General features: G+C 43.5%; 1 protein-coding gene across 1 annotated transcript in view; it reads right to left on the bottom strand.

The window, feature by feature from the left end:
* Positions 1 to 269: 269 nt before the first annotated feature.
* The window catches only part of MED13L (mediator complex subunit 13-like), a 170,867-nt gene continuing 149,893 nt past the window's right edge, over positions 270 to 21,243 (bottom strand). Inside the window, exons 20-31 of the mRNA XM_010018969.1 lie at positions 20,731 to 20,923; positions 18,436 to 18,880; positions 16,782 to 17,001; positions 14,122 to 14,310; positions 11,930 to 12,153; positions 11,321 to 11,463; positions 10,597 to 10,755; positions 9,403 to 9,579; positions 7,101 to 7,255; positions 3,903 to 4,064; positions 1,756 to 1,868; positions 270 to 1,014 (exon numbers count right to left, since the gene is read on the bottom strand). Coding sequence (XP_010017271.1) covers positions 882 to 1,014; positions 1,756 to 1,868; positions 3,903 to 4,064; positions 7,101 to 7,255; positions 9,403 to 9,579; positions 10,597 to 10,755; positions 11,321 to 11,463; positions 11,930 to 12,153; positions 14,122 to 14,310; positions 16,782 to 17,001; positions 18,436 to 18,880; positions 20,731 to 20,923 — 2,313 coding nt within the window. The 3' untranslated portion in view covers positions 270 to 881. The remainder of the gene's footprint in view (positions 1,015 to 1,755; positions 1,869 to 3,902; positions 4,065 to 7,100; positions 7,256 to 9,402; positions 9,580 to 10,596; positions 10,756 to 11,320; positions 11,464 to 11,929; positions 12,154 to 14,121; positions 14,311 to 16,781; positions 17,002 to 18,435; positions 18,881 to 20,730; positions 20,924 to 21,243) is intronic.

The following is a 21,243-nucleotide window of genomic DNA, read 5'->3' on the forward strand; positions in this document are numbered from 1 at the left end:
AACACTGGCCGTCTCGTGCTTTAAGCAGGCTGAGTGCAGGTGAGAAGTCCTCAGAACACAAGAGTGCCCTTCCCAAACTGCACACGTCCCTGCCCAGCTCGGGTTGTGACAAGCTTCAGGTTTGATTTCTAGGTCAGAAGAGTGAGAGGTCTGTAGATAAATAACCCTACAGTGGAACGGAGCTTGATTTTGAAGAGATTTGACTGTTCCTGGTCCTTTATAATTTAATCCCTCCCCTCCCCAAACCTCAGAATAAATAAAGTATCTCCAGACCATTCATATCTACATGGACAGGTAACAAATGCATGCATTCATCCCAATCCACTCTGACAGGAACTCCAGGTAGACAGAAAACTCCAATATTTATACGAGACTACAACTGTGTGGGGTTTGGTTTGGTGGGTTTTGGTTTTTTGCCTCCTGCAAAGTCCCAGTTGACGATGATCAAACAACAAAACAAGTTGTGGACAACCCAAACTGGTCACTACAAGGTATTTTTACTTGCAGGGCTGAAACTGCTCTTGGTTGTTTCTCAGAGTTCCTAATGCAAAAAGATACTGTTAAGTCTTCCTTAAAAAAATAAAGTATTAAAAAAAAACATCACACTGACCAGTAGTTACTGGGCCACCAAATTAACACTGGCTTGAGGTTACTCTGTGTTCACTGTTCTTGGATGTTCCCAGATTTTGGACTGAAGCTGCCAGAGATGTTAATGGGTAGTTGAGTTCTGAACACTGCAGAATTCACATGTGCTCTTGGAGGAACAGAAGCACAGCACAGGACTGGTCTGAAGAGAAGCAAAATCGGGATCTTTGCAGATTGTGGCACGTTTCTCAGCTCGAGGGGAGAAGAAGCCAGAAGAACAAGTGCTTTTCTATCTCTTAGAGTATATTCATGATGGCGTTGTACAACTGAGTGAGCACCACGAAGTGGACAGGAAGGCAGGAGCTGCGATCCTGAGTGGCAGGGTTACACGTAAGCCAGGACAGTGCATTGTACTGCTCCAAAACGAACCTGCAGAGAGAAACACAGAGACATGAAACTGGAATCATTTACTTCTTCCCTCTTGTCTTCTCTGCATGATTTCCTTGGAGGTGTCTCTAGTTTCTCCCAGAGACAGAGTCCTGTGGACTGCCTGGCTGTCCTAATGCTGGCGGGGCTGGTGCAGGAGGAAACTCCCTCAAAAGGGGAGAATGGGAAGCAGGAATTCTTAGGTTTAAGATGTGTGAACTTGAACCAAGCTATTCAAATGTAGGCCCCTCCCCAGCACATAGTTGAGATTATGGAATCACAGAGGTTCAAATCCCACCATCTTCAAAGCCTTGAGTCTTGAACACCTCTAAGGGCAGAGGCTCTGCAGCCTCTCTGGGCAACCTGTGTCAGCATTTGATCACACTTTTTGATGCTCATTTCTTGGTTAAGTGCACGTTTGCTCCCTGGAGTGTTCCACCCTGCCTGTCGCCTCATAGAAGAGATCTTTCAGTCCCCAACAGGTGGGATGGAGGCAAACACAACCCCGTATTAATTCAGGAAGAATATCTCTTTTCTATCCCAATTCCTAAGATACTGGTATCAGAAAAGTACTTTTAGCTCCTTCTGTAAGTCAGCTTGGTTTGGCGAGTAAAAACAATGGCACAGGCCAGATTAGCCCACCCGGTAAACAGAACACTGTGGGAGATGAAAAGGTCCCTCTGGAATTCCAGAGCTCAGTCCCCAGAACCTTAGGGAGGAAACGCACATCCCAAGAAGTGTTACCTCAAGACATCTGATGTAGTTTTAGAGTCAAGGGGGTGAGGAACTCGCTGAGAATTTCTGGCAGGTAGAAGCTCATCTGTCTGCGCTACAGAGATATGGTGATGTAGTGAGGCCTGTGTAGAGGAAAAGAGCATAGATTAAGCCTTCATACAGCAAGTGCTTCTAAAGATTCACACTGAACAAATGCATCCTGAATTGTCTCAGGACACCAGGGCAAGTTGGCAATTCTGTGTTGACCCCACCGTGACCATGTGTATTTCCAGCTTCCATAATGACTAGATTTTTGAATGAACTCACTTCTCTTTCTGACTAGAGTCAAGGATCTTGAAAAAAGAACACTGAATTCTGTTGTAGATGTTAGCCAGGGGAGACGTGATGAGGGGAAACACTTGGGAAGTGTCAGGGGTTCTTTTGGTACTACAGTAACAAACCATCCTGTGCCTTCAAACTCCCCAGTAGGAGCCCATGACAGAGGACCATGTGGAGGTGGGTGTCTGACCAGATTACACAGTGCTGCTTTTGCTCTCTGCTGGCACACTTTCTGCCTGCCTTCCCTTTCTGCTGGAGCATTAGTTTACACAGGAGCAGGAAAGGGATTTCTTACTGATCTCATGCTGGGGATAGAGCAACCATGTAAGCCTTTCAGTGGGCAGCCTGACACGTCACACAGCCTGCAAAGGCACAACCTCTTTTATACTCCTCCAATTATGGCACACACATTAGAGGTGAAACACTTCAGCTCAAAAATACTTCATTCAAATCAAAGATGACTTCAATCTCTACGCCTCACATGCTCTGCAAGTTTCCTGACTGCAGCACTGTGCAGTGTAACAGAGACAGACCCCTGCTCCCTGCCTGGTGCACAAGTTACTGCAGGAATCCAGCCCCCTGCTTTACTGAAAACCGTCCAAACCAAAGCAGCATGTTCCCAGTCACATTAAATGTTTAATTCAGCCTAGATTCGAGAGCCCAACTGTGCTAGGCTGGGGTGGTGGGGCAGGGAAGGGTGGTGGCTCCTGCTCTCAGGTGCAAATGGAATACAGGCTTACAGAGGAATTCATAACGTTGCCTGGAGCTCTGCTGGCTGTCCTGCTGCTGGAACTGAAACATGCTCTTTGGATTACTCATTCACAAAAAAAAGGGTAGTTTTCAGTTTAGCATAAAACTTCATTTCTAGCTCCAAAAACATGGTGGCTTTTTTTGGTATTATTTTGAGATCTCTGTTCTGTCAGTTTAAGGAAAAGCACACAGGGAAATCTATCCCTGAAGAGCACAGAGTAAGGAGTAAGGCTCAGTATTTGCTGGTGGAGGTGCTGTGCAGCCTGCCATGCCAACTGCAAGTTGTTAACATCAGTCCCAACACTGCTTTTTCTGCATGAGGAAAGAATTGAGAAACACTGACACCTTCACTCTGCTGCCTGCCACAGAGACATGGATGAGGGAATTCAGTTAAGAGACTCACAAAAATGTTCAGTATTCGTTACTCTGGGAATGTGTAAAGTGATACTAACTTTATTATTCTACATGTTGTTTGCTCTAATAGTTCGGTGATGCTATTCAAGGCAAGTGTTTTGCCTTCTTTCCATGCTCACTAGTTCACTTTTTGGATTTATTCAAATAAGAAGCTGCAGACACTGGAGGGATAGTGACTCTCTAGTAGTTGAACCAATCCTGCTGTATACATCTCCCAAGCACGTGCATGTCTGCAGTGGAGGGTATCAGCTTCCCTCTGAGGCTACAGACTCCACTGTGCAACTTTTGCAACTAGGGAAATAGAAATGTAGAGTAAGTGCTCTGTCTGGAGGTGCTGCTCACTTTTACTCTGCGTCACAACTGGGTTATGGCAGAAGAGAAGGTATGTCCCTCCTGCCTTTGGCTGACACTGGGACATCTCTGTAATACCAGACACAGCTTTGAGGATTCTGTATTTAGAAGCTGCCAAACTATTCCATTTTCAGGTAAGGGCCTTTAGCAACAGAGAATTATGTTTTAATAGCCCGAGTAAATTCACACCTCAAATTGCATTTCCATTTCCAGAAACTGTCACAGCTGTGGTAACATGCAGAGCCAGCATTTTGAAAGAAAATTCATAGTGTATTAGTGGAATTCTATTACTCCTTCCCCTGTGAAAGGATATCAAGACAGACCTTCAGGAAGAGGGGACACTGGTTTTGGGCCTGAGGACAGGACGACCAGAACCACTGCGGAAGATTCTCAGCTTTGGCAGTTGATACGAAGTATCCAAGAGCAAGAGGCTGCTGCTTCAGTTCTTCAGGGGCTTCTCTGGAAAGGAGACGTTCCCCCTGGCTCTGAAAGAAGAGTTGGGAAAGCAGGTTGTTATCCCAAGTTATACATCCCACTCCAATAACATTGTTTACTAATTACTCAGTATTTAACTCCGTTCTGTTATTAATGAGCTGTCCTTTAGTCATTCATGAATCTTAGTCAAAGCTGTCTAATCCCTTCCTTTTTCCCCCATAGCTGGGCTCTCCAGGCTTATGTTCCAGAATACCTTTAGATCTTCCCGACTTCAACTTGTGGAAGAATGTGTTACATACTCAAACATGAAAGAACAGAGTGGCTGCATCTTTGTAAGACTGGTCATGTTTGCTTGTTCAGTTACTTATGTTGACAGCTTAATAAAAACAGGTTCCACTTGCTACTCCTTGCTGTGGACACCAGATGCTGTGCTTTGGTTTTATTTGTACTACTGAGCTGGGGAAGAGTAGGGGGAAAAGGAAGTGACTGTCCTGCTTTTCAGCTTCCATCACTCATTTATTTATGTACTGTAATTTCTGCAGTATCTGTTACTCTTATATGTTCATTATGCAACAAAATATTATTTAGAGAGGAGAGAGTTAAAAACAAGAGACCAGATGTAAACTACATTAATCAGACTTTGAGTTGCTGCCTATCAGCATGTATGTTTGTGATTTTATTTCTGGAGTAAAACCTGCATGAACCTTCCATACCCATGGCTGTTGGATAGCAACCCGTGTTGTTGCGAGCCTGTTTACCCCATCCCGTGTGCATCTGCACACAGTCTCATCTATCCTGAACCACAGCACCACACCTACCAGGGTCTCCTCAGCTATCAGAAGGGGTGTTCTGCTGTTTCATTATAGAGAACATTCCTATTTTAAACACATTTGGGGTTTTTTTGGAAACACCCTTTATTATTTTGCTCCATCCCTGGCAATGTTCAAGGCCAGGTTGGGCAGAGCCTTGGGTGATATGGTCTAGTGTGAGGCATCCCTGCCCATGGCAGGGGGATTGGAACTAGATGATCTTAAGGTCCTTCCCAACCCAAACCACTCTGTGATTCTATGATTCATAAAGGAAAAGCCCAAAAGATGCATGTGAACTATTTTAGCTTGTAACTTATCTCAGAAGAACTGGGACAGCAGCTCCTTGAAACCCATAAACATCTTCTAAGTCGACAGGTTAAAAGGCTCCACTATACAAAAACCAGCTTAACCACGACGCCTTTTGCTGCGCGTCCTTCAAGCAGGTCCTTCTCCAGCAGCAATACCTTGACCAGGAATCCAAGACATTTGAACACCCCATAAAACCAGGGGAGGCTGCAGCTCAGCTGGCTCAGGAGCCAGGCAGCCAAGTGCCTGCTGAGCACTGAGGACACACCGCGCTGAAAAAATTACATGGACAGAGGCGCGACCTTCCCTGCCCCACAAGGTAATGATCACACGCTGCTGCTTTTGTACACCCAAAAATTACACAGCAATTACCAGGCCCTTGTTAATGGTTAAACTGAATTACTCTGACAGGTTCATCTAGAAATGGCTTGTCCAGGCCTCTAAGCTCTTTGGCCATTAACCTTCCAGTGCTGTTCTTAAAGCCACTTGGATGGAGTTCCACAGAGAGTAAGTTCTGTAAACACATCCCTGAAAGTGGTACAGAACAGAGATGGTTGAATGAACTCAATGAGAGCGAAGTTGTAATGAGTGATGAATTGTGATTTATGGCTGGAGGGTTAGTAACAGCACTTAGAACTTTTAATTTGCTACATACCAGTCTGAAATTACCAAGTGACAGCAAGGCGCAATTGTGTAGCCTTTGAAAAGTGGGTTGGAGTATCAAGAGAAGGAAAGGTGGTTGTGTACTAAGATCACTAAATACGGTATTAGCATTTCTGTGGCTGAGGCAGAAGTAATTTTTCACTCTCAGTCTGTATTCAGGTGACCACTGAAGCATTCTGGCTGAGGACTTTTTCCTTCCAGGTGGGGAACTAACTCCATTTAGTTAGTCCTTTTTAGGGAGTGAGAATTCTTTTCTTCAGGTGTTTCTTACATTTAGAAAAATGCAGTGCTGTGTTACAGAGGCTGAATGAAGCATCACACAGCTCAGCTGTAGGAGTCCCTCCTGTAATGTCTATTTGGTACTTCCTTTCATGGCAGATTTACAGTTAAAGCCACCAGTGACAGTCACAAGATCCAGTTATGTACATTATACAGATTTATATATAACTTTTAAATGCACAGGGTTATCTGTTTCCTGTATACAAGTCAGCCTGTTTCTTTAATAAAATACTGTATTATTTACTAAAGAAGCAATATGCTACTGCCTTAAATGTACTATTTCTAGAATAAAACTTCTCCACAGGGAATTCTGAAGCATCATACTTCTCCACACTTGTGATGGAAACCATTTGAAGAGTCCAGCTAAGTCTCATTCATAATTACATAGATGAGTAAGAGTTCCATCAAACATCCAAAGTGTGCTAAAGCTGATTCAAAAAAATACCTTGAATTACCCCAAAGGATTTGCATTTTAAGTAATCTCTGGTGTTGGAACCAACTTTACAAAAGCCACTTCAAACAGAAGTAACTTACAAGCACTTTGTGCTCTGGGCTAAGTTTTACTGAGCAAACAACATTTGCATAAGCACCCACAGCACCTGGGGAGTCCCTGTGGGCAAGGTTTATTGCTGCCACAATTAGCTCCATTCTGCCCCCCTAGAAATTCCTGTGAACAGAGCTGTCATCTGCCTTTCTCTCAAAGACTTGTCACTTTGTGCCAGGGACATTCCATGTGATTTTCCAGAAAAAATCTTGGATGAGTATAGAGCCAAACAAAAAGAAAGATTCTCTCTCCTCTCCTGCTCTCAATTATCTTTACACTAACAATTAACTTCAGAGATGTAAAGAGTCATGTTAGAGGCATCTTCTACAACAGTATTTAACCACCACCTTCAATAGTACCAGTAATTTCTATTGACCTAATTATGTTTGAGAATCTACAGGAAAAAAAGGTTTTGTTGAAGGGTTTGGGTCTTTTCTTTGCCTTTTATTTCCAGTAGCCTGTGCCCTAAAGCGCTCCAGCCTTACCCTACTGTGCTGGAAGTGAGATCCCACTCCAATGCCAGATGGTGATCCAGGGGAAGGAACTGGGGAGGAATTTGGTGAAGAGTGAAGATTCCCTGTTATTAAAATTCTAATGTCATTGTCCATGTCATCTGGGAATGGGAGGTCAAACATGTCATCTGGAAAGGAAAAGAAAAAGAAATTACTTCCAATGTGCTGCTGCACTCTTTTTTGTCAAGACATTTTTAGGATTTATTAGCACTCCCTTTAATTTTATTATCATACTTTCTTAACATTCTCCTGAGACAGACGGAAGCAGAGACAAACACTTGACTGTTCAATCCTCCCCAGCACCTTTCACTCAACCACGCACACTTGAAAGGGAAAGGTGGCAGACATCTATTAAAAGAATGGATTTGAACAATGGTCAGAATGAACAGAAATCCTGTCACAGCAGCCTCATTGAATCCAAACGGATCTTCACAGCAGAAAAAATGACCTCTCCCTGCAGCTGGTCTCAGAAATCCATTCACTACACACTTGAAATCCACCAAACAAAGCGAGGTGTGCTATTCCCAGCACGGCTCCTCTTCAGGCTTTGGTGCTTAGCTCCAAGTATCCTGGAGCAATCCCAGCAGCGTCAGGGACATTGCTCACAGGATCCATAAGGGCAGCAAGGCCCCTGCTCCCCGTTCATGGGCTACGAACGTCCATGATTATTTCAGATACTGTACCAGAATTTCCTACAATGCAGCTTTTAATGTTTTACTTTCATCTCAGGAATTAATTACAGTTGTATTACCATCATTTGCTGGTTTTATTTAGTTTTTGTCAATATGTGGGAAGGATGTAAAGATACAGTGAAAATGTGTTTGCATTCTGTGAGAAGCACGTTCCAGCTCTCAGTCATTTGGTTATGCAACCAGGAGTGATTTACATGATGGAAAGCTAAGACATTAAAACACAGTAAAAACTTACAAGCATCACAATATGGTTTATAGGGTTTTTTTCCTTATCCAGATTTCTCAGCAGGCAAAGACATTTAAACAATAATGACATTTGAAGTACACTTCAGGACACAGAAAGGGATAGTGGGAGCCATCTGAATTATCTGGACTAATTAGAATTGCAGCCAAATTTATAGTAAGACACATGGAGCCCTCAATAAGAGCTCTGCATTTCTACATACAGAAATGATTTCTCTTGAAAAAGAAGAATTCACTCTGCATGAAAAGGGAAAGGACACATGTGTGTTGAACTGATTTCACCTGAAGGCCCAGTGTGGAAATGGGCAGGTGGTTGTTTTTCTGAATCTTCTGAAGAGAAATAATTCATTGCAAGAGCAATGAATTAACTGAAGTTCATTAACTTCTGTTCTACAACCTCAGTAAACAAGACAGAACTAATGTCATGCTCTGCTTAGCCTCCAAAGCATAAATGAGATGGCTAATAGCATAGGAAGCGGTTTAATCATTAAGTAGAAAAGAGTTAAGAAAATTAAATCTAACACCCTTTTGGAAGCGCCAGCTCTGGTCCCTGGTGCTCATTAGCATCTGGAGCACTCCAGGGCAGGTTAATGCAGGTTAAATATTTGTCAGCACAGCACTCAGCAGGGCTCTGGGGCCTGCAGAGGACAGCTGCTGCAGTGCAGGGAGGGGTAACTTCCCTGCTGTGAGGCCCACTGGAATTCCAGCAGGAACAGATCAAAGCAGACTCTTTCCTTAAAAATAGTGGGCCTTTCTTCCTCTCTATACTGTAACTTCTCTCTGCACAAAATACTTCTGCTGGAAATGTTTGTAGTTACTCTTGGTTTAAATTATTTTACAGTAATTTTTAAGGATTTACAGCAAAAGAGTTAGGAAAATACTTCCTTGATATAAAGTTGTACCCAGAGTCTTGCTGGAACAAACTACAGGGTTGCATACACTCGCAAAAGCACAAGCTAACTCTCAAGAGTTCTCAGGTTGGTCTGCTCTGTCTACTTCAGAAGATTCAAACTCTAAACCACAAGCTGCATACACAACAGGCATGAAGTGAACCACTGTTATAAACCCCATGTTGACCTGATCAAGTCAGAACAAGAAGAAAAAGCATTTTCAAGTCTGAGCCATTGTGCACATTGACTGGTTCATATTCCTTATGGAATAAATGAGCACAATTCCCTCAAAAGAGACAGGGCTGTTCTCTTCAACTTGAACTGGGTGCTATGGGGTCACTGGTTCACTCAGGCTTTTTATTTATGACTGGTACAACCCTTGCTTATGTTCTCAATAGCCCACAGAGCACTGGTGAGTATCACCTCTTACACAAGCCACTGCTTACTTACCATTAGTAGGGCTGAATCCATCCTCATTGGGGTAATTTGCTGGTGCTACCTGGATAGTAGCAGAGGTTGGGAAAACCAGGATGTGTGTGCAGGAGGCATCCTGCGGGGTGTTCAGCTGAGATGACTGCAGATTCAGCGCGGTGCTCCGGCCAAACACCGAGCCCATGGTGACAGCATCTGCCAGAACAGAAGCAATAGCAGAGACATTCATTTCCAGCATCTTCAAAATAGGTGCTCTGTGTTCAGTTACATTTCTGTGCACCTAATCTGGGCTTGCAAGCTATGTTTGAGGGCTCTTATCTTAATACAAATAAATTACTAGAGGAGCTTGAAATCAAGATCACAAGTTGTATAGATAATGCTCAGCTGTGTGAATTCCCATAAAATGCCCCACCTTTCCTTTCATTCTGCTGCCCTTAACCAAAGACTTCCCTGTTAAATGAGCAAACGAGGTTCATTTTGACACAGACATCTGTGTAATTATGAAATATACCCTACTTCAGTTGACATGAGGAGAGCAAAACTTGCCATCTATTTTCTCACATTACAAAATCTCTGCTTTGAAAATTATTCAACTTGATGAGTCATGTTCAAGCTTGCTTCATTCCGCTCCAGGTAGTATTCTTTATTTCTAAACTTAAAAACCCCCAGAGTAGTTTGTAAGGATAAGTCACCACATACACTAAAAAGCAAGTGCACACATAATGCAACAAATAAGTAAAAGGAACCCCAAAATTTGACTATATTTCAACTCAATTCTGTGGACCACTGCTTATAATAGAACTCTCTAAATACCTTAAGCATCTGGAAAGGCAAGTGGGTCTATCCTTACTCCCATCTGCACACACTCCTACTCCTTCATGCTGTGGACTCTTACAGAGGCCACAGTTGTTCTTGCCTGATGACTATATCATTACAGTCAGGTGATGGGGACTGGTCTCCCTGAAGACATGACCCCTTCCAGAAGGAACCCATCGCTTTGACAGGGGCAGTACATGCAGTACTCCTTCCCCCTGGAAGCTGCACTCCCAGCATAGTGTCTCTTCCTGATATTTTGGGGAATTCTGCCAGCTCAACCTATCTTCTATCCCGTTTAGCCATGCCAGTCCAGGACTTCTCAATGGACTGAAAAGTCTCCCCAGATTAATGTGCTCAGTGAAAAGTATGGTAAATAAGCAGCTGGATGAAACTTACCTGGCATCACCACAAATGATCCCTGTGGCTCCATGGCGACGAGGCAGGCACTGAGGATGGAAGGGGAGTCTGCTGACGAGATGCCGCACATGCGGCACACCTCCTTCAGTTGTTTGCTGATTGTCTGCAGGGAACATTCCCCAAGGAGGATACTCCAGTCTGAAAGGAAGAAACATTATGATAGAACCAAATGGTGCGAATAGTATTAGTAACACTTTGCAGCATAGGGCCCTGCAATGTGGGTATTCCGTGCCCTGCTCCATGGCGTTTGTTGGTCTCTCACAAGCTACCCGCATTACTCAGCCACGTCCTGAAGAATATGTGTGTCTGAAAGAATGGGTCTTTCATTCTACCTGCAGTTAAAGGAGGTACTGATCTGGTGTGAAACAGGGCAATGGGGACAGTTTAGGAATCAGAATTGAATCCTATTTCTATTTTGTGTCAGGATAACTACTGTTCAGATCTTTTCCCTAATGTGACAAAACCCACCTGGAAGTACATTGTGCATGTTCTAGTTAATCTACACAACATCTACAGGACATGAGGAGAGATGTCAAACCCAGCGTAGAAAGCAGCAAATTGTTTCTGCAATAAGGGTGGGATTGTCACTCTCAGTGTTCTGGTTTTAAAGGCTCATGATCAAGTCTGAGAGTCGTTCAGCTTGTGCAGTAGGGCCACATCTCCATTGCAAGCCAGGACAAGGGGCAATGCTGACACTTCCTACCTTTCAGCTCCCCATGGCCCAGGCGGCCGAGCCGCCCGATGACAACTCTCCAGGGCAGGGATGTCATCTGCACGATCCCAACACACCACTCCCAGAGCTTCTGCAGCCCGATCTTGCGTGCAGACAGCTTGCTCCTCCTCGACCTGGAGGTGAAGGAAGACAAAAACCCAAACCCAACAGTAAGAACTGAATCCAGGACAATATTCAGTTTTCTGTTCTCCAGAATTACTTCACTGCTTGCCCTCCACAGGAGTCCTGACAGTCCTGGGGAGTGCCAATTCACCATTTACTAACGAGAAGCAGAAAAAGTATGTGCCTGCTATCAGCGTTATTACTGCAGTGACATGCAAGAGGTGCCAATATGCTGAGCAACATACTGGTTGTTCTTGAAGGTAAGATTTGCAGGTAGCATTTGTAAAACAAGTGTAACACAGGATCTTATTTCCTCTGCAGTTTTTAGTTAAGAAAATGCCAACTGAAATGTTACCACTGTAACGTTATCATGATTACATCAGCAAGAAATATGATTAGAGAGGATGTGCAAGAGACTGAGGAGTGAGGGATGACAACTATAGCCCCAAATGTAATGTAAAAAGTAAAGGGTTTTACCTGTTTGGAAGATCAATATTAACTATGCAGGTTTCCAACAGTTCACCATGGAGGTCAGTGCAGGATGCCAGAAGCCAACGCTGATCGTGAGACAGACAATAGCCCACAAAGAGCACGTTGTATTTCTGACTGGCCTCTCCGAATGTTTCTCCCAGCTCTGTCTGTTTGTCCTTGATGGGTGCCAGTATGAAAGGAGGTGAATATAGCTGGATTGGGCTGGGCCTCTGCAAGAAAGCCAGTACAATCATCAGCAGGTAGATCAATAACTATTTAATGCAAGAAACACACAAACACAGATGTCAGGGAGTACAGGAAAATGGGAGTCTGAAACGATAAATCAAATCAAGGCATTCACAGTCAAGAGAGGGAGAGGGAAAGGGTTGTTACAGACAATCCATTTCTGCTGGCTAAAAGTGATGCACTCCAAACTCCCATGATGGAGATGCTCAGCCTGCCTGGGCAATGAGGTCTAGTGCTCAATCACTCCTACAGTGAGTAAGTTTTCTTGTGTTTCTTCATTTGAACAGAATTTCTTGTATGCCAGTGTGTCCCACCACTGGACACCACTGAGCAGAGCCTGGCTCCATCATCTTCTCTCCTTCCCAGCAGGTGTTTGTGCATAGAGCCCTCCTGGTAGGACACTACAGCTCTCTTGGCATTCCCTCAGCTGTCAGCTGCTCCCGTCCCTTCATCATCTTAGTGGCCCTTTGTTGGATTTCCTCTGGTATGTCCATGTTTCTTGTACTGAGGAGCCCAGAACCAGACCCTGTACATCCAAGGTGAGGCCTAACCAGTACTGAGGAGAACATTCACCTCCCTTGCTCTCTGTCAGCACCCTTCCTACTGCAGCTGCCTGCTGTGGGTTCTTTGCTGCAGGGACACGTTGCTGTCCCACACTTATCTGTCCAACAGGACCTCCAGGTCTTCTTCCACAAAGACCCAAACCCACCTTTGATTTTTAACTCCCCTCTGAAGAAAAACCATGATTGGGCCTGACCAGACAAGCTCAATAACTCAGAACTGGCCAGGGTGTTTTCTCAATTGTTGAGGCAAAGTTGGGAAGTGTGGTGAAGACTGAGAGCAACACATGGACAATGGAGAAAGTTGAGATCTGGTTAATGAAGTATGCTAAGTGCAAGCTGCTTGTGGGAACACTGCTCCAGAAAGGAAATTCAACACAAAACGCAAAGTGCAAGTTAATCGGCTTAGAGGAAAAGTCAGTTATGATGTTTTCCTAAGAGACATGAAGGAGTCTCCTGTTTCTGCCCAGGTCACTGTCCACAAGCATACTCCCCTGGCAGCAGTGCAGGAGCATTAAGTAAAAGGAGGGAGATGCTTGCAGGCATCTTGCAAGTTTATTGCTCTTCCCCTTACACCTAAATAGCTTGAAGTATGACTTCAACTTGCTGCAAAATCCCTCCTAAGAAGGGTGTGAAGAGAATGTGAAGAAGAGATGCCTGAGGTGATACTGCTTTTAGGAATTCCCAGTGAGAGCTTAGGGCTTTACGTGAGTAATGAAATGTGCTGATACGTTGGGTTTATGATGGTTCTGAATCGAGGGGTTTAAATCCTAACAAGCATGTCTTTATCTCAAGGTAAGTGTTTAAGTGTTTAGTTGGTCCATTAAATCTAAATAAAACAGTCATCCTTATCTTTCAAAGAATGAAAAACATCCATGGAAATTACGATGGATTACTCTTCCTTTGAAATCCCTGCAAACCCACAAACAGGGCTTGAATATTTACTGTTTAACACAGAGATGGCAGATAAGAATTCCACTGAAAGAGGGGGAATTCTCCAGTACCTCAGGGAATTAATATAATATCTGTAATTAGGCGCAGGAACTTATTTCATATATATGTGTATATAAAGGTTGGACATAAACACTTTCTTGTAGGACTACTATAGACTGAGACAACACAGTGTCTCAGGATCTGATTCCACACTGATCTTTTACCCTTTTACTTTATGACTCAAAACCAGGAGCATAAAATGTTTTGAAAGCAAGTAGTCTGCCACTGTTCTCACTATTTTCTATTTAGTATTAGCTTACCTTCACCTTTTATGTTATCATTGTCTTCTACACCTTGAAAAAATATTCCAAAAAGTATTTTCTCAACTCTTTTCGTAATATTGGAGAGAAGGGATTTCAGTTTATTAACAGGCTTTCACTTCTTGACTCCAGTACTAACCTCCGGGTTTTTGAGGGTCATCTCAATGCTGGCAGCTGGTCCAAAGCCTGTGAGAGACTTGATGTGAATCTGGGTGGGCAGTGGCCTCCTGCATTGGCAGTACACTGAAAACGCCAGAGACTTCAAGTGCTGAATGTAGAAAACCTGTTCATCCTTCATTGTCTGCAGCATGTACTGGCAAGGCACAATCTGTACAAGTCATATAAACAAGAAACCATGACTGAAAGTCTTCAAGGAGCTATTCATTAATATCAAGCCAGACTCACACATTCAATAGTCATTTAACAACCGCAGCATTTTGTATGTAGTGTACTTGCACTACAGTACCTGTAGCTTCCTAGAAGGGCTACCACCCTCTTGCATGAGCACCCACAACAGCCAGCGACTGTGTTCCTTGATATAAACCTGCAGTTCCCACTGTGATGATGAATTTAAGGCTGTAACATCTCTCAAAATTGAGACTCTGACCACCCAATATAATGGAAGAGTCTCAGCACAAGAGTAACTGCAGCGTATACAATACCTCTGTAGCAGCTGACAAACAGCAGAGCAGAAACTCCAAAGCAGTGTCACTTTCTGTGACATGACCATCACGGAGTGACAAACCCCATCAACTCCACAAAGGGAGCTGACTGTTTTACCCAGTCAAGGGTTACTTTTCTGAAGCCCACTTCCTCATTCATCCTTCATTTTGGGAAGGGCACATCATTAATTACATGTAGAACATTTATCAAAGTGTATCCCAAGAAGTAACTACCAGTGGCTTTTAATAGCAATATTCTCCAACTTGGGGGTGGTTTGAATTTTAATTTTTTTAATCCTACTCCCTGTATTCAAACACCTTTGACTATTTTAAAACTCCTTTTTCTGATCCCCATCTGCACTTGCAGGCCCCTCTGCTGCATCATCTGGGTGGGCTGAACTCTGTGCTCAGGCAGGTTGGGTTCCACAGCTTCTGGTTAAGAATTAGTGCTTGTTTGCTGGTCCTCTGGCAACCAGCACCACCCTGTCACCCCTAGAGGACATGACAGAGAGTAGAATTAAGGTTCTGTTATGATTTACGGGGTGTGCTGTCTTTCCTTTTGAACAGTGAGATCTTTGGAGCAGAAACCATCAGTATAAGATCTTTATGGTGCAGCCAAAGCTGTGAGACCCTCACATATTCTTCTAACAAATATTTTCAGTAGTAGTAAAACTGAAGCACCACAGAAGTTTTACTACTCTGCGGTTCTTACTTGAACGATTGGAACTCTGGTCACATATTGTACTTACTAAACTTGACCATGTGTTTTTAAGGACAACTTCTTTATCCAAGACCTTCAGAAGCTGGGCTTTCCCTCACTATGTATGACTTGGAATAAATCTGTAAGCATTTGGGTTTGGTTTATTTTGGAATAACTTGGTGTGTGTGTATACTATAGCACAGCTGTGAGAACACTGTGAGTAGCTCACGTTACCTTTACTTGCAGAAAAATGTCAATGATTTTGACTTAAACTGGCAAAATGCCCCATATTTTGACAAACCAAGGGAAAAGCACCCAGGAAATAAACAGTACTTTGTTGGGAAGCATGTTAGTTGTCTTGTACAGACGGAGATACACTTTCTACATGCAGCTTGCATGGCCTTGTATTTCGGCCACGGCAATATCAGGGGCTGTTTTATTTTTTGCATCTTCAGGTCTGAATCAATTGAATTCCTGCAATCTGCCACAATATGAAGTTGTGAATCTGACTTCCACTTCATCCCCGAGCCTGAAATAATCTGGTGACAGGTTCCCCCATCACTTTAGGGAGTGATGAGGTCAGGATTACCAGAAATGACAAACATTCCATGCCAAATTTGAGACATTTGTAACAACTGTCAATCCCTTTTTTTTTTTAACTTACAAACCAAGATGTGTTTAAGCCAAGTTGAACACACATGAAGACAATAGAGAGAGATCATTCATGTGCTGCTTCTTGTACGTGTTGCACACATACACACATGGCTCAATCTCTGGCTTCCCCTTTTCCCCCACTTCTTTACTGAGGCACTGTGACGAAGAGGCATGGAAAACACAGGCAGTCTGGGCAAGAGGCCAAGCTGTGCTTCTGACTACACAAATCCAATTCTTAAGTAATTCCATAGTAAGTAACTATTATTATATGGCAAGTTACATGGTGAATTATTTTTAAGAAGCAGATAACAACAATACAATACTTAAATTATACACTAAATGTCTGGTTGCACATATTTCTTTTGGATTAAACAGTATAAATCAAGAGCATAGCAAAAGCAAACAACTCAACACGCAAAGAAATCAAAGGAGCAACTGGGCATTTTTGGCAATGGCAACCCAAGTTGCAACTTAAGTAACTAGAATCCCTCTTCAGGAAGCATCCAGCATGTATGATTGCTAGAACCATGAAACAGATTTGATGCAGGATATCACAGCTGCCTTACATTAATTTCCTCATCAAAACAAAAAGCAGGTGGTTTTCTAATATATAGACTTGTACTATTAAGAAAATAATCTGTAAACGTCACCTGAATTGTATATACTACTTAATATATTTATATATTATCTTCCATTCTGTATCTTCAGTACAGAGTAGGTATCAAAAGCATGCTGTGATAGAATGACTTTCCAGTTTGAGGCTACAAAGGAAGGTAGAATTACCTGGAGAATGAAAGAATTCCTCATGTTCTCAGGCAAGTTATCCAACATTTCTGTGTAGCATCTCATCAAACTTAACAGCCAGAAGTTGGTTGAGGCAGATTCTTCGTCTGCAGTGTAGGTGAAAGGATCCACCATGTAGATGACCACAGCAGGAGGATAGGCATTGCTGTCCGCAGACTCCGGCTCAGTGGGAATCCCGATCCTCTCCCTCTCAGTAACACTGGAGGGACACATGATGATAAGAGTCAAAGCAACTTACAACTGCTCATTACTGTTTGCTGTAAAGGTGTGCAAGGCCAGAGCAGAGGAGGAAAAGGGGGAGAATGAAGTGATCCTTATGTTCAGAAGCAAAACATGAGACAACAGTGATTGAGGGGAGATGACTTTCTACTCACAGCAGTTTTTAATCCAAAATACCCGTTATTAATTATGCATTAAAGATACCTACCATAAAGTCTAACCTAATCTCATCTTAAACAAGCAGAATAGATTATGTCTGAAGAATATGGAAAAGTTGACTACTATTAGGTGACTACTATTCCTTTCAGTAATGTGCATGCTGGTTTTTGGGGCTGTTAGGGCTTTCTTTCAGGACAAGTGGAAGGGGGAGAGAAAGGATTGAGAACTGAGAAGTGCCAAACATTCATGGAGACTCAAGTCCCCTGTTCAGTTACAGTGAAGTTCCATTGCTAACGGAAGGAGCGACCGGACTTTTTTGCTTGGTAAAATTCTCCTCCATGCCTTAACCATGAGTAGGAGGCTCAACATCTGTAAGTGATCACAAGCAGCTCAGACTTCCTTTGTCAGAAACCATGCTGCAGTGGCTCAAGTGCTATTCTGCACAGAGCCAGCCAACAGATGTCTGAAGGATAACCCCAACTACCACAGGATGTGGGCTTTTCACTTAAGATACAGGAACTCCCTAACATATATCATGGCTATTAGTAATATGCATGATTATAAGAGTAATGAAGAACACATTCACTCAGGAAGTTACTTACAGAAGACATTAAAAAACATTTTCCTAATGTTTATTTTTAATGGACTATTTACAATGAAGTCTTTAAAAAAGTTGTGCTGCTGCAGTTTAAAGGAACAGCAATATAACCCCATTTCCTGACCTGACAGTGCACCTGCTTGCAAAGCAACACCCGCAATGCAGGCACATGGAAACAAAGCCATGGACTGCATTTTGTGTCTGGTGCTGTTAGAGATGTGATGGTGCTGCCCACCTGAGAGGCATTCAGTGCTACAGGAGAGGTCCTGCAGCACCTGGCCAGGGAGGCCAAGTGAGCAGATAGGGCACAGAGCCTCCGAGCCTCCTCATGTTTTACTTGTACTGCAAATACCAGGTGGGACATCCCAAGGCACCTCATACACAACGGCAACACCATGATCATGCACGTGAATCAAGCCTTGTTGCTTCTTACACAAAAGGGGAGGTTTGTTTTTTCTAGCTCCCCTCTGTCAGTAACTGCTATGGACAAATAAAAACAGGCCCTGCTCCATTTACGTCTGGCCACTAGCCCTGGACATGTCAGAGGGTCCTTCCAGGATTTACGTAAGGCTTAAAGACCACAGGTTGTAAGGACCCAGAAGAACAGTGGATTTAATCAGACATACTTCGAGTCATTTGATCACTGAAGTCACTTACCCTTCCTGTCCTTCCTGTTGCTGCTGTGGTGCATTTTGACCTGATTCTGCATCTCCTCCAGGACCTGTGCTTCCTTGCGAACGCTCTGCTGTGTTTCCCCCAGTGCTGGTGTTCTGCCCTGACCCAATGTTCCCACTAAACCCTGGAGTAGAGGTAGTGGTCATCTGGTTAACAGCGGGTGTTGCTGAAGATGCTGACAGCTGTGGCACTGAGGATCCAGAGGATGAACTGCTTCCTGCTGGCAGGCTAGTGGTCCCACCACTGGGTGTGGAGTTAAAGGAGTTGCCTGTTGGTGGTGCCCCAGCAGCAGAGAGACATGCTGAGTTTGAGGAGGCAGGTCCAGTGCTCCCTGGTGCTGTTGGTGCCTGGCTTGCTGGCGCTGGGGTTTGGTACTTGGGTGGTAGCAACAGGCTGCTGTCAAGTTGCAAAGTGGCTAAGTAAGGTGCTGGAATAGCAGATGAAGAGGAAAGGAGATGAATGGCAGTCTGTCAGATCAAAGTGAATGACATTAACCATAAAGTCACACGCTATTTTCTGCACTTTTAGAATATTCTAAGAGTATACAAACACTACATGAATATAAGCTCCACCACAAGTATTTACTTTGGGATTATTCTTCAGCATTTGATACAGATCAAAAGTCTTTAACAACAGGAATGACTTTGTGGAGCTTTGTGAATCAGTTGGTACTGACATGTTGTGATCTCTGGCTAGATTATGTTGTGATAAGAGCAGATTTATACAGTGTTCAGCTTTGCAATCTACTACAGTCACTTTGTCAGACTCAAAATCCAGACGTTCTTTTTACCTGAGCTACAGTAATGGCAAACTGGAATATAGTTGTTTCTGCTCTTCAGTATCAGAAAAAAAGATATCAGAGTCATCACTTTAATGTAATAAATGAATAAAAAGTAAGTAAATGAATATTTATTATTTGTTTACTCTCAGAGGTGGTAAATCACCAGCAGGGGAAGTTCCCAACACTGCTCCTGCCAGATGCCTCAGGTGTGAATTGAGCACCTGCCTCCTCAACCAGCCCTGCACACGCTACACCTCTGCATGTGAGTCTGGGGTATTTATGTTAAGTAGTGCTGTAGTAATTTCTCCCTTCCAGTTACATGGGAAATTAAAACTAAAAGCAAACTGAATGAGTCACAGGGTCATTTGAGATAGATGAGTCCCAGCCTGTTCCATCAAGCATTCCTCAAAGGATGCCCGAGCATTCTGCAGGATGTAGAACTGCCCAGCTAACTCCCACGTTTGTTCAGACTTCTGTCCAAAACCAGATCATCAGTCCTCACAGCAAGCAGACTTCAGAACTGTCACATTTCAGCTCAAGCACGAAGCCTTTATGTGGCTGGTGCCATGGTCATTGTGTGCCAGCAGTGACCAGCACTGTCTCAGCAAATGTATCTCTAGTGATGTTCTTGGTGGTCTGTGTCTTGTGCCAAGATCCCATTTCTCAGTTACAAACACAAGGCAGTTAAGTTGCCTTTGGATCCTCTCTGGAATGGAACAGCCATGTCTCTCCCCAGGTGAAATCTGGGAGGAATGTTAGTCCAGGAATTCAGCCAGGCTCAGCCAGGACCTGCCTTCTGATACTCCCCCAGCAAATTTATCCCCTCCCATATACTCAGATTCTACCCTCCCTCACCAGACCAGTACACCTGATGTTCTGTTAGAACAAACATAGCAGGTTGCCATAACAAAACCAAAAGACTAATCTTTTAAACAGGGTCACTGTTTCAGGACGGAAATAAGCCTACAGGAAGTCCAGAGAAGACCAGGCCTTCGGGGTGCTGTGGTTCCAAGTGCCTGCAACCACAGATTCAAGCCCCAGTCATCAAGGGTGCTGTTACTTTTTTACCTGTGTTAACTCACTCCTCCTTTCCAGAGTTTTAGTGAACTCACCTCCTAGATAAATACATGTTGTGCTTCAAGGCACCAACTCCAGCATGCTGATACATACAAACCACATCAATGTATGCATTCTGTCTTGTGAGGAACATCTTTGCGGCATACAAACATCTTACACCAAACTGCTCTTACTAATAAAGTAAGAATTGGCTTTAGGATCCCTGACATAATCACCTGATTGCTGAACAACAAACCTTTGAAAGCAGGCGAATTTAACATGGATTAAGAAGCTAAGATAAAACCTCCCAATTCCTTCTTTATTTTTGAACTGATCATAATCTGTACCTTAAGAAAAAGCCCCATTTCCACCTACTGCAAATAACCTCTACAGCACCTACAGAAAACAGAGCAGCCTTGCTCGCACCACGGGAGCCTTACCTAGGTGATGCCGGCAAACTTGTGCGTAAAGTTTGAGTCTGGAATGATTGTCACACTCCTCAGTGCCCCAAGGCTGGTTGAACCATTCGCTGACAAGCTCATCCGTTAGCTTCTGTGCCACTCTCTTCCCCACCCGCATAATCCCATCACGTAACACTTTGCAGATTGGTTTGTGCTGGCCAAGTCTACACATCTGGTGAGGAAAGAAGAGATGCTTGTAACTGGATGCTGAGCGCCTGAGTGTGCTCTGCAATCTGGTTTGTAGCGTAAAGCCACCAGCACACATCTGGTGGCTCCTTAATAAATACAGGAACAAAAGGCTACATTTATCTGTTGACTTGAACTGCACTTACAGCAAAAGCAAGGTCACATAGTGATCTTACAATTCAGCAGTACACAATGTGCACGATAAAAGAAGGAAATGGTTTTAACTCCAGCCTAGTAATTACAAGCAGCAACTAGTTCTTTAATCTACTCCTCAGTCTTCAGGTTTGGTCTGGCCTTCATGTGTGA

The sequence above is a fragment of the Nestor notabilis genome, unplaced genomic scaffold, assembly GCF_000696875.1.
Source record: "Nestor notabilis isolate BGI_N333 unplaced genomic scaffold, ASM69687v1 scaffold2387, whole genome shotgun sequence".
In the NCBI taxonomy this organism is placed as follows: Eukaryota; Metazoa; Chordata; class Aves; order Psittaciformes; family Psittacidae; genus Nestor; species Nestor notabilis.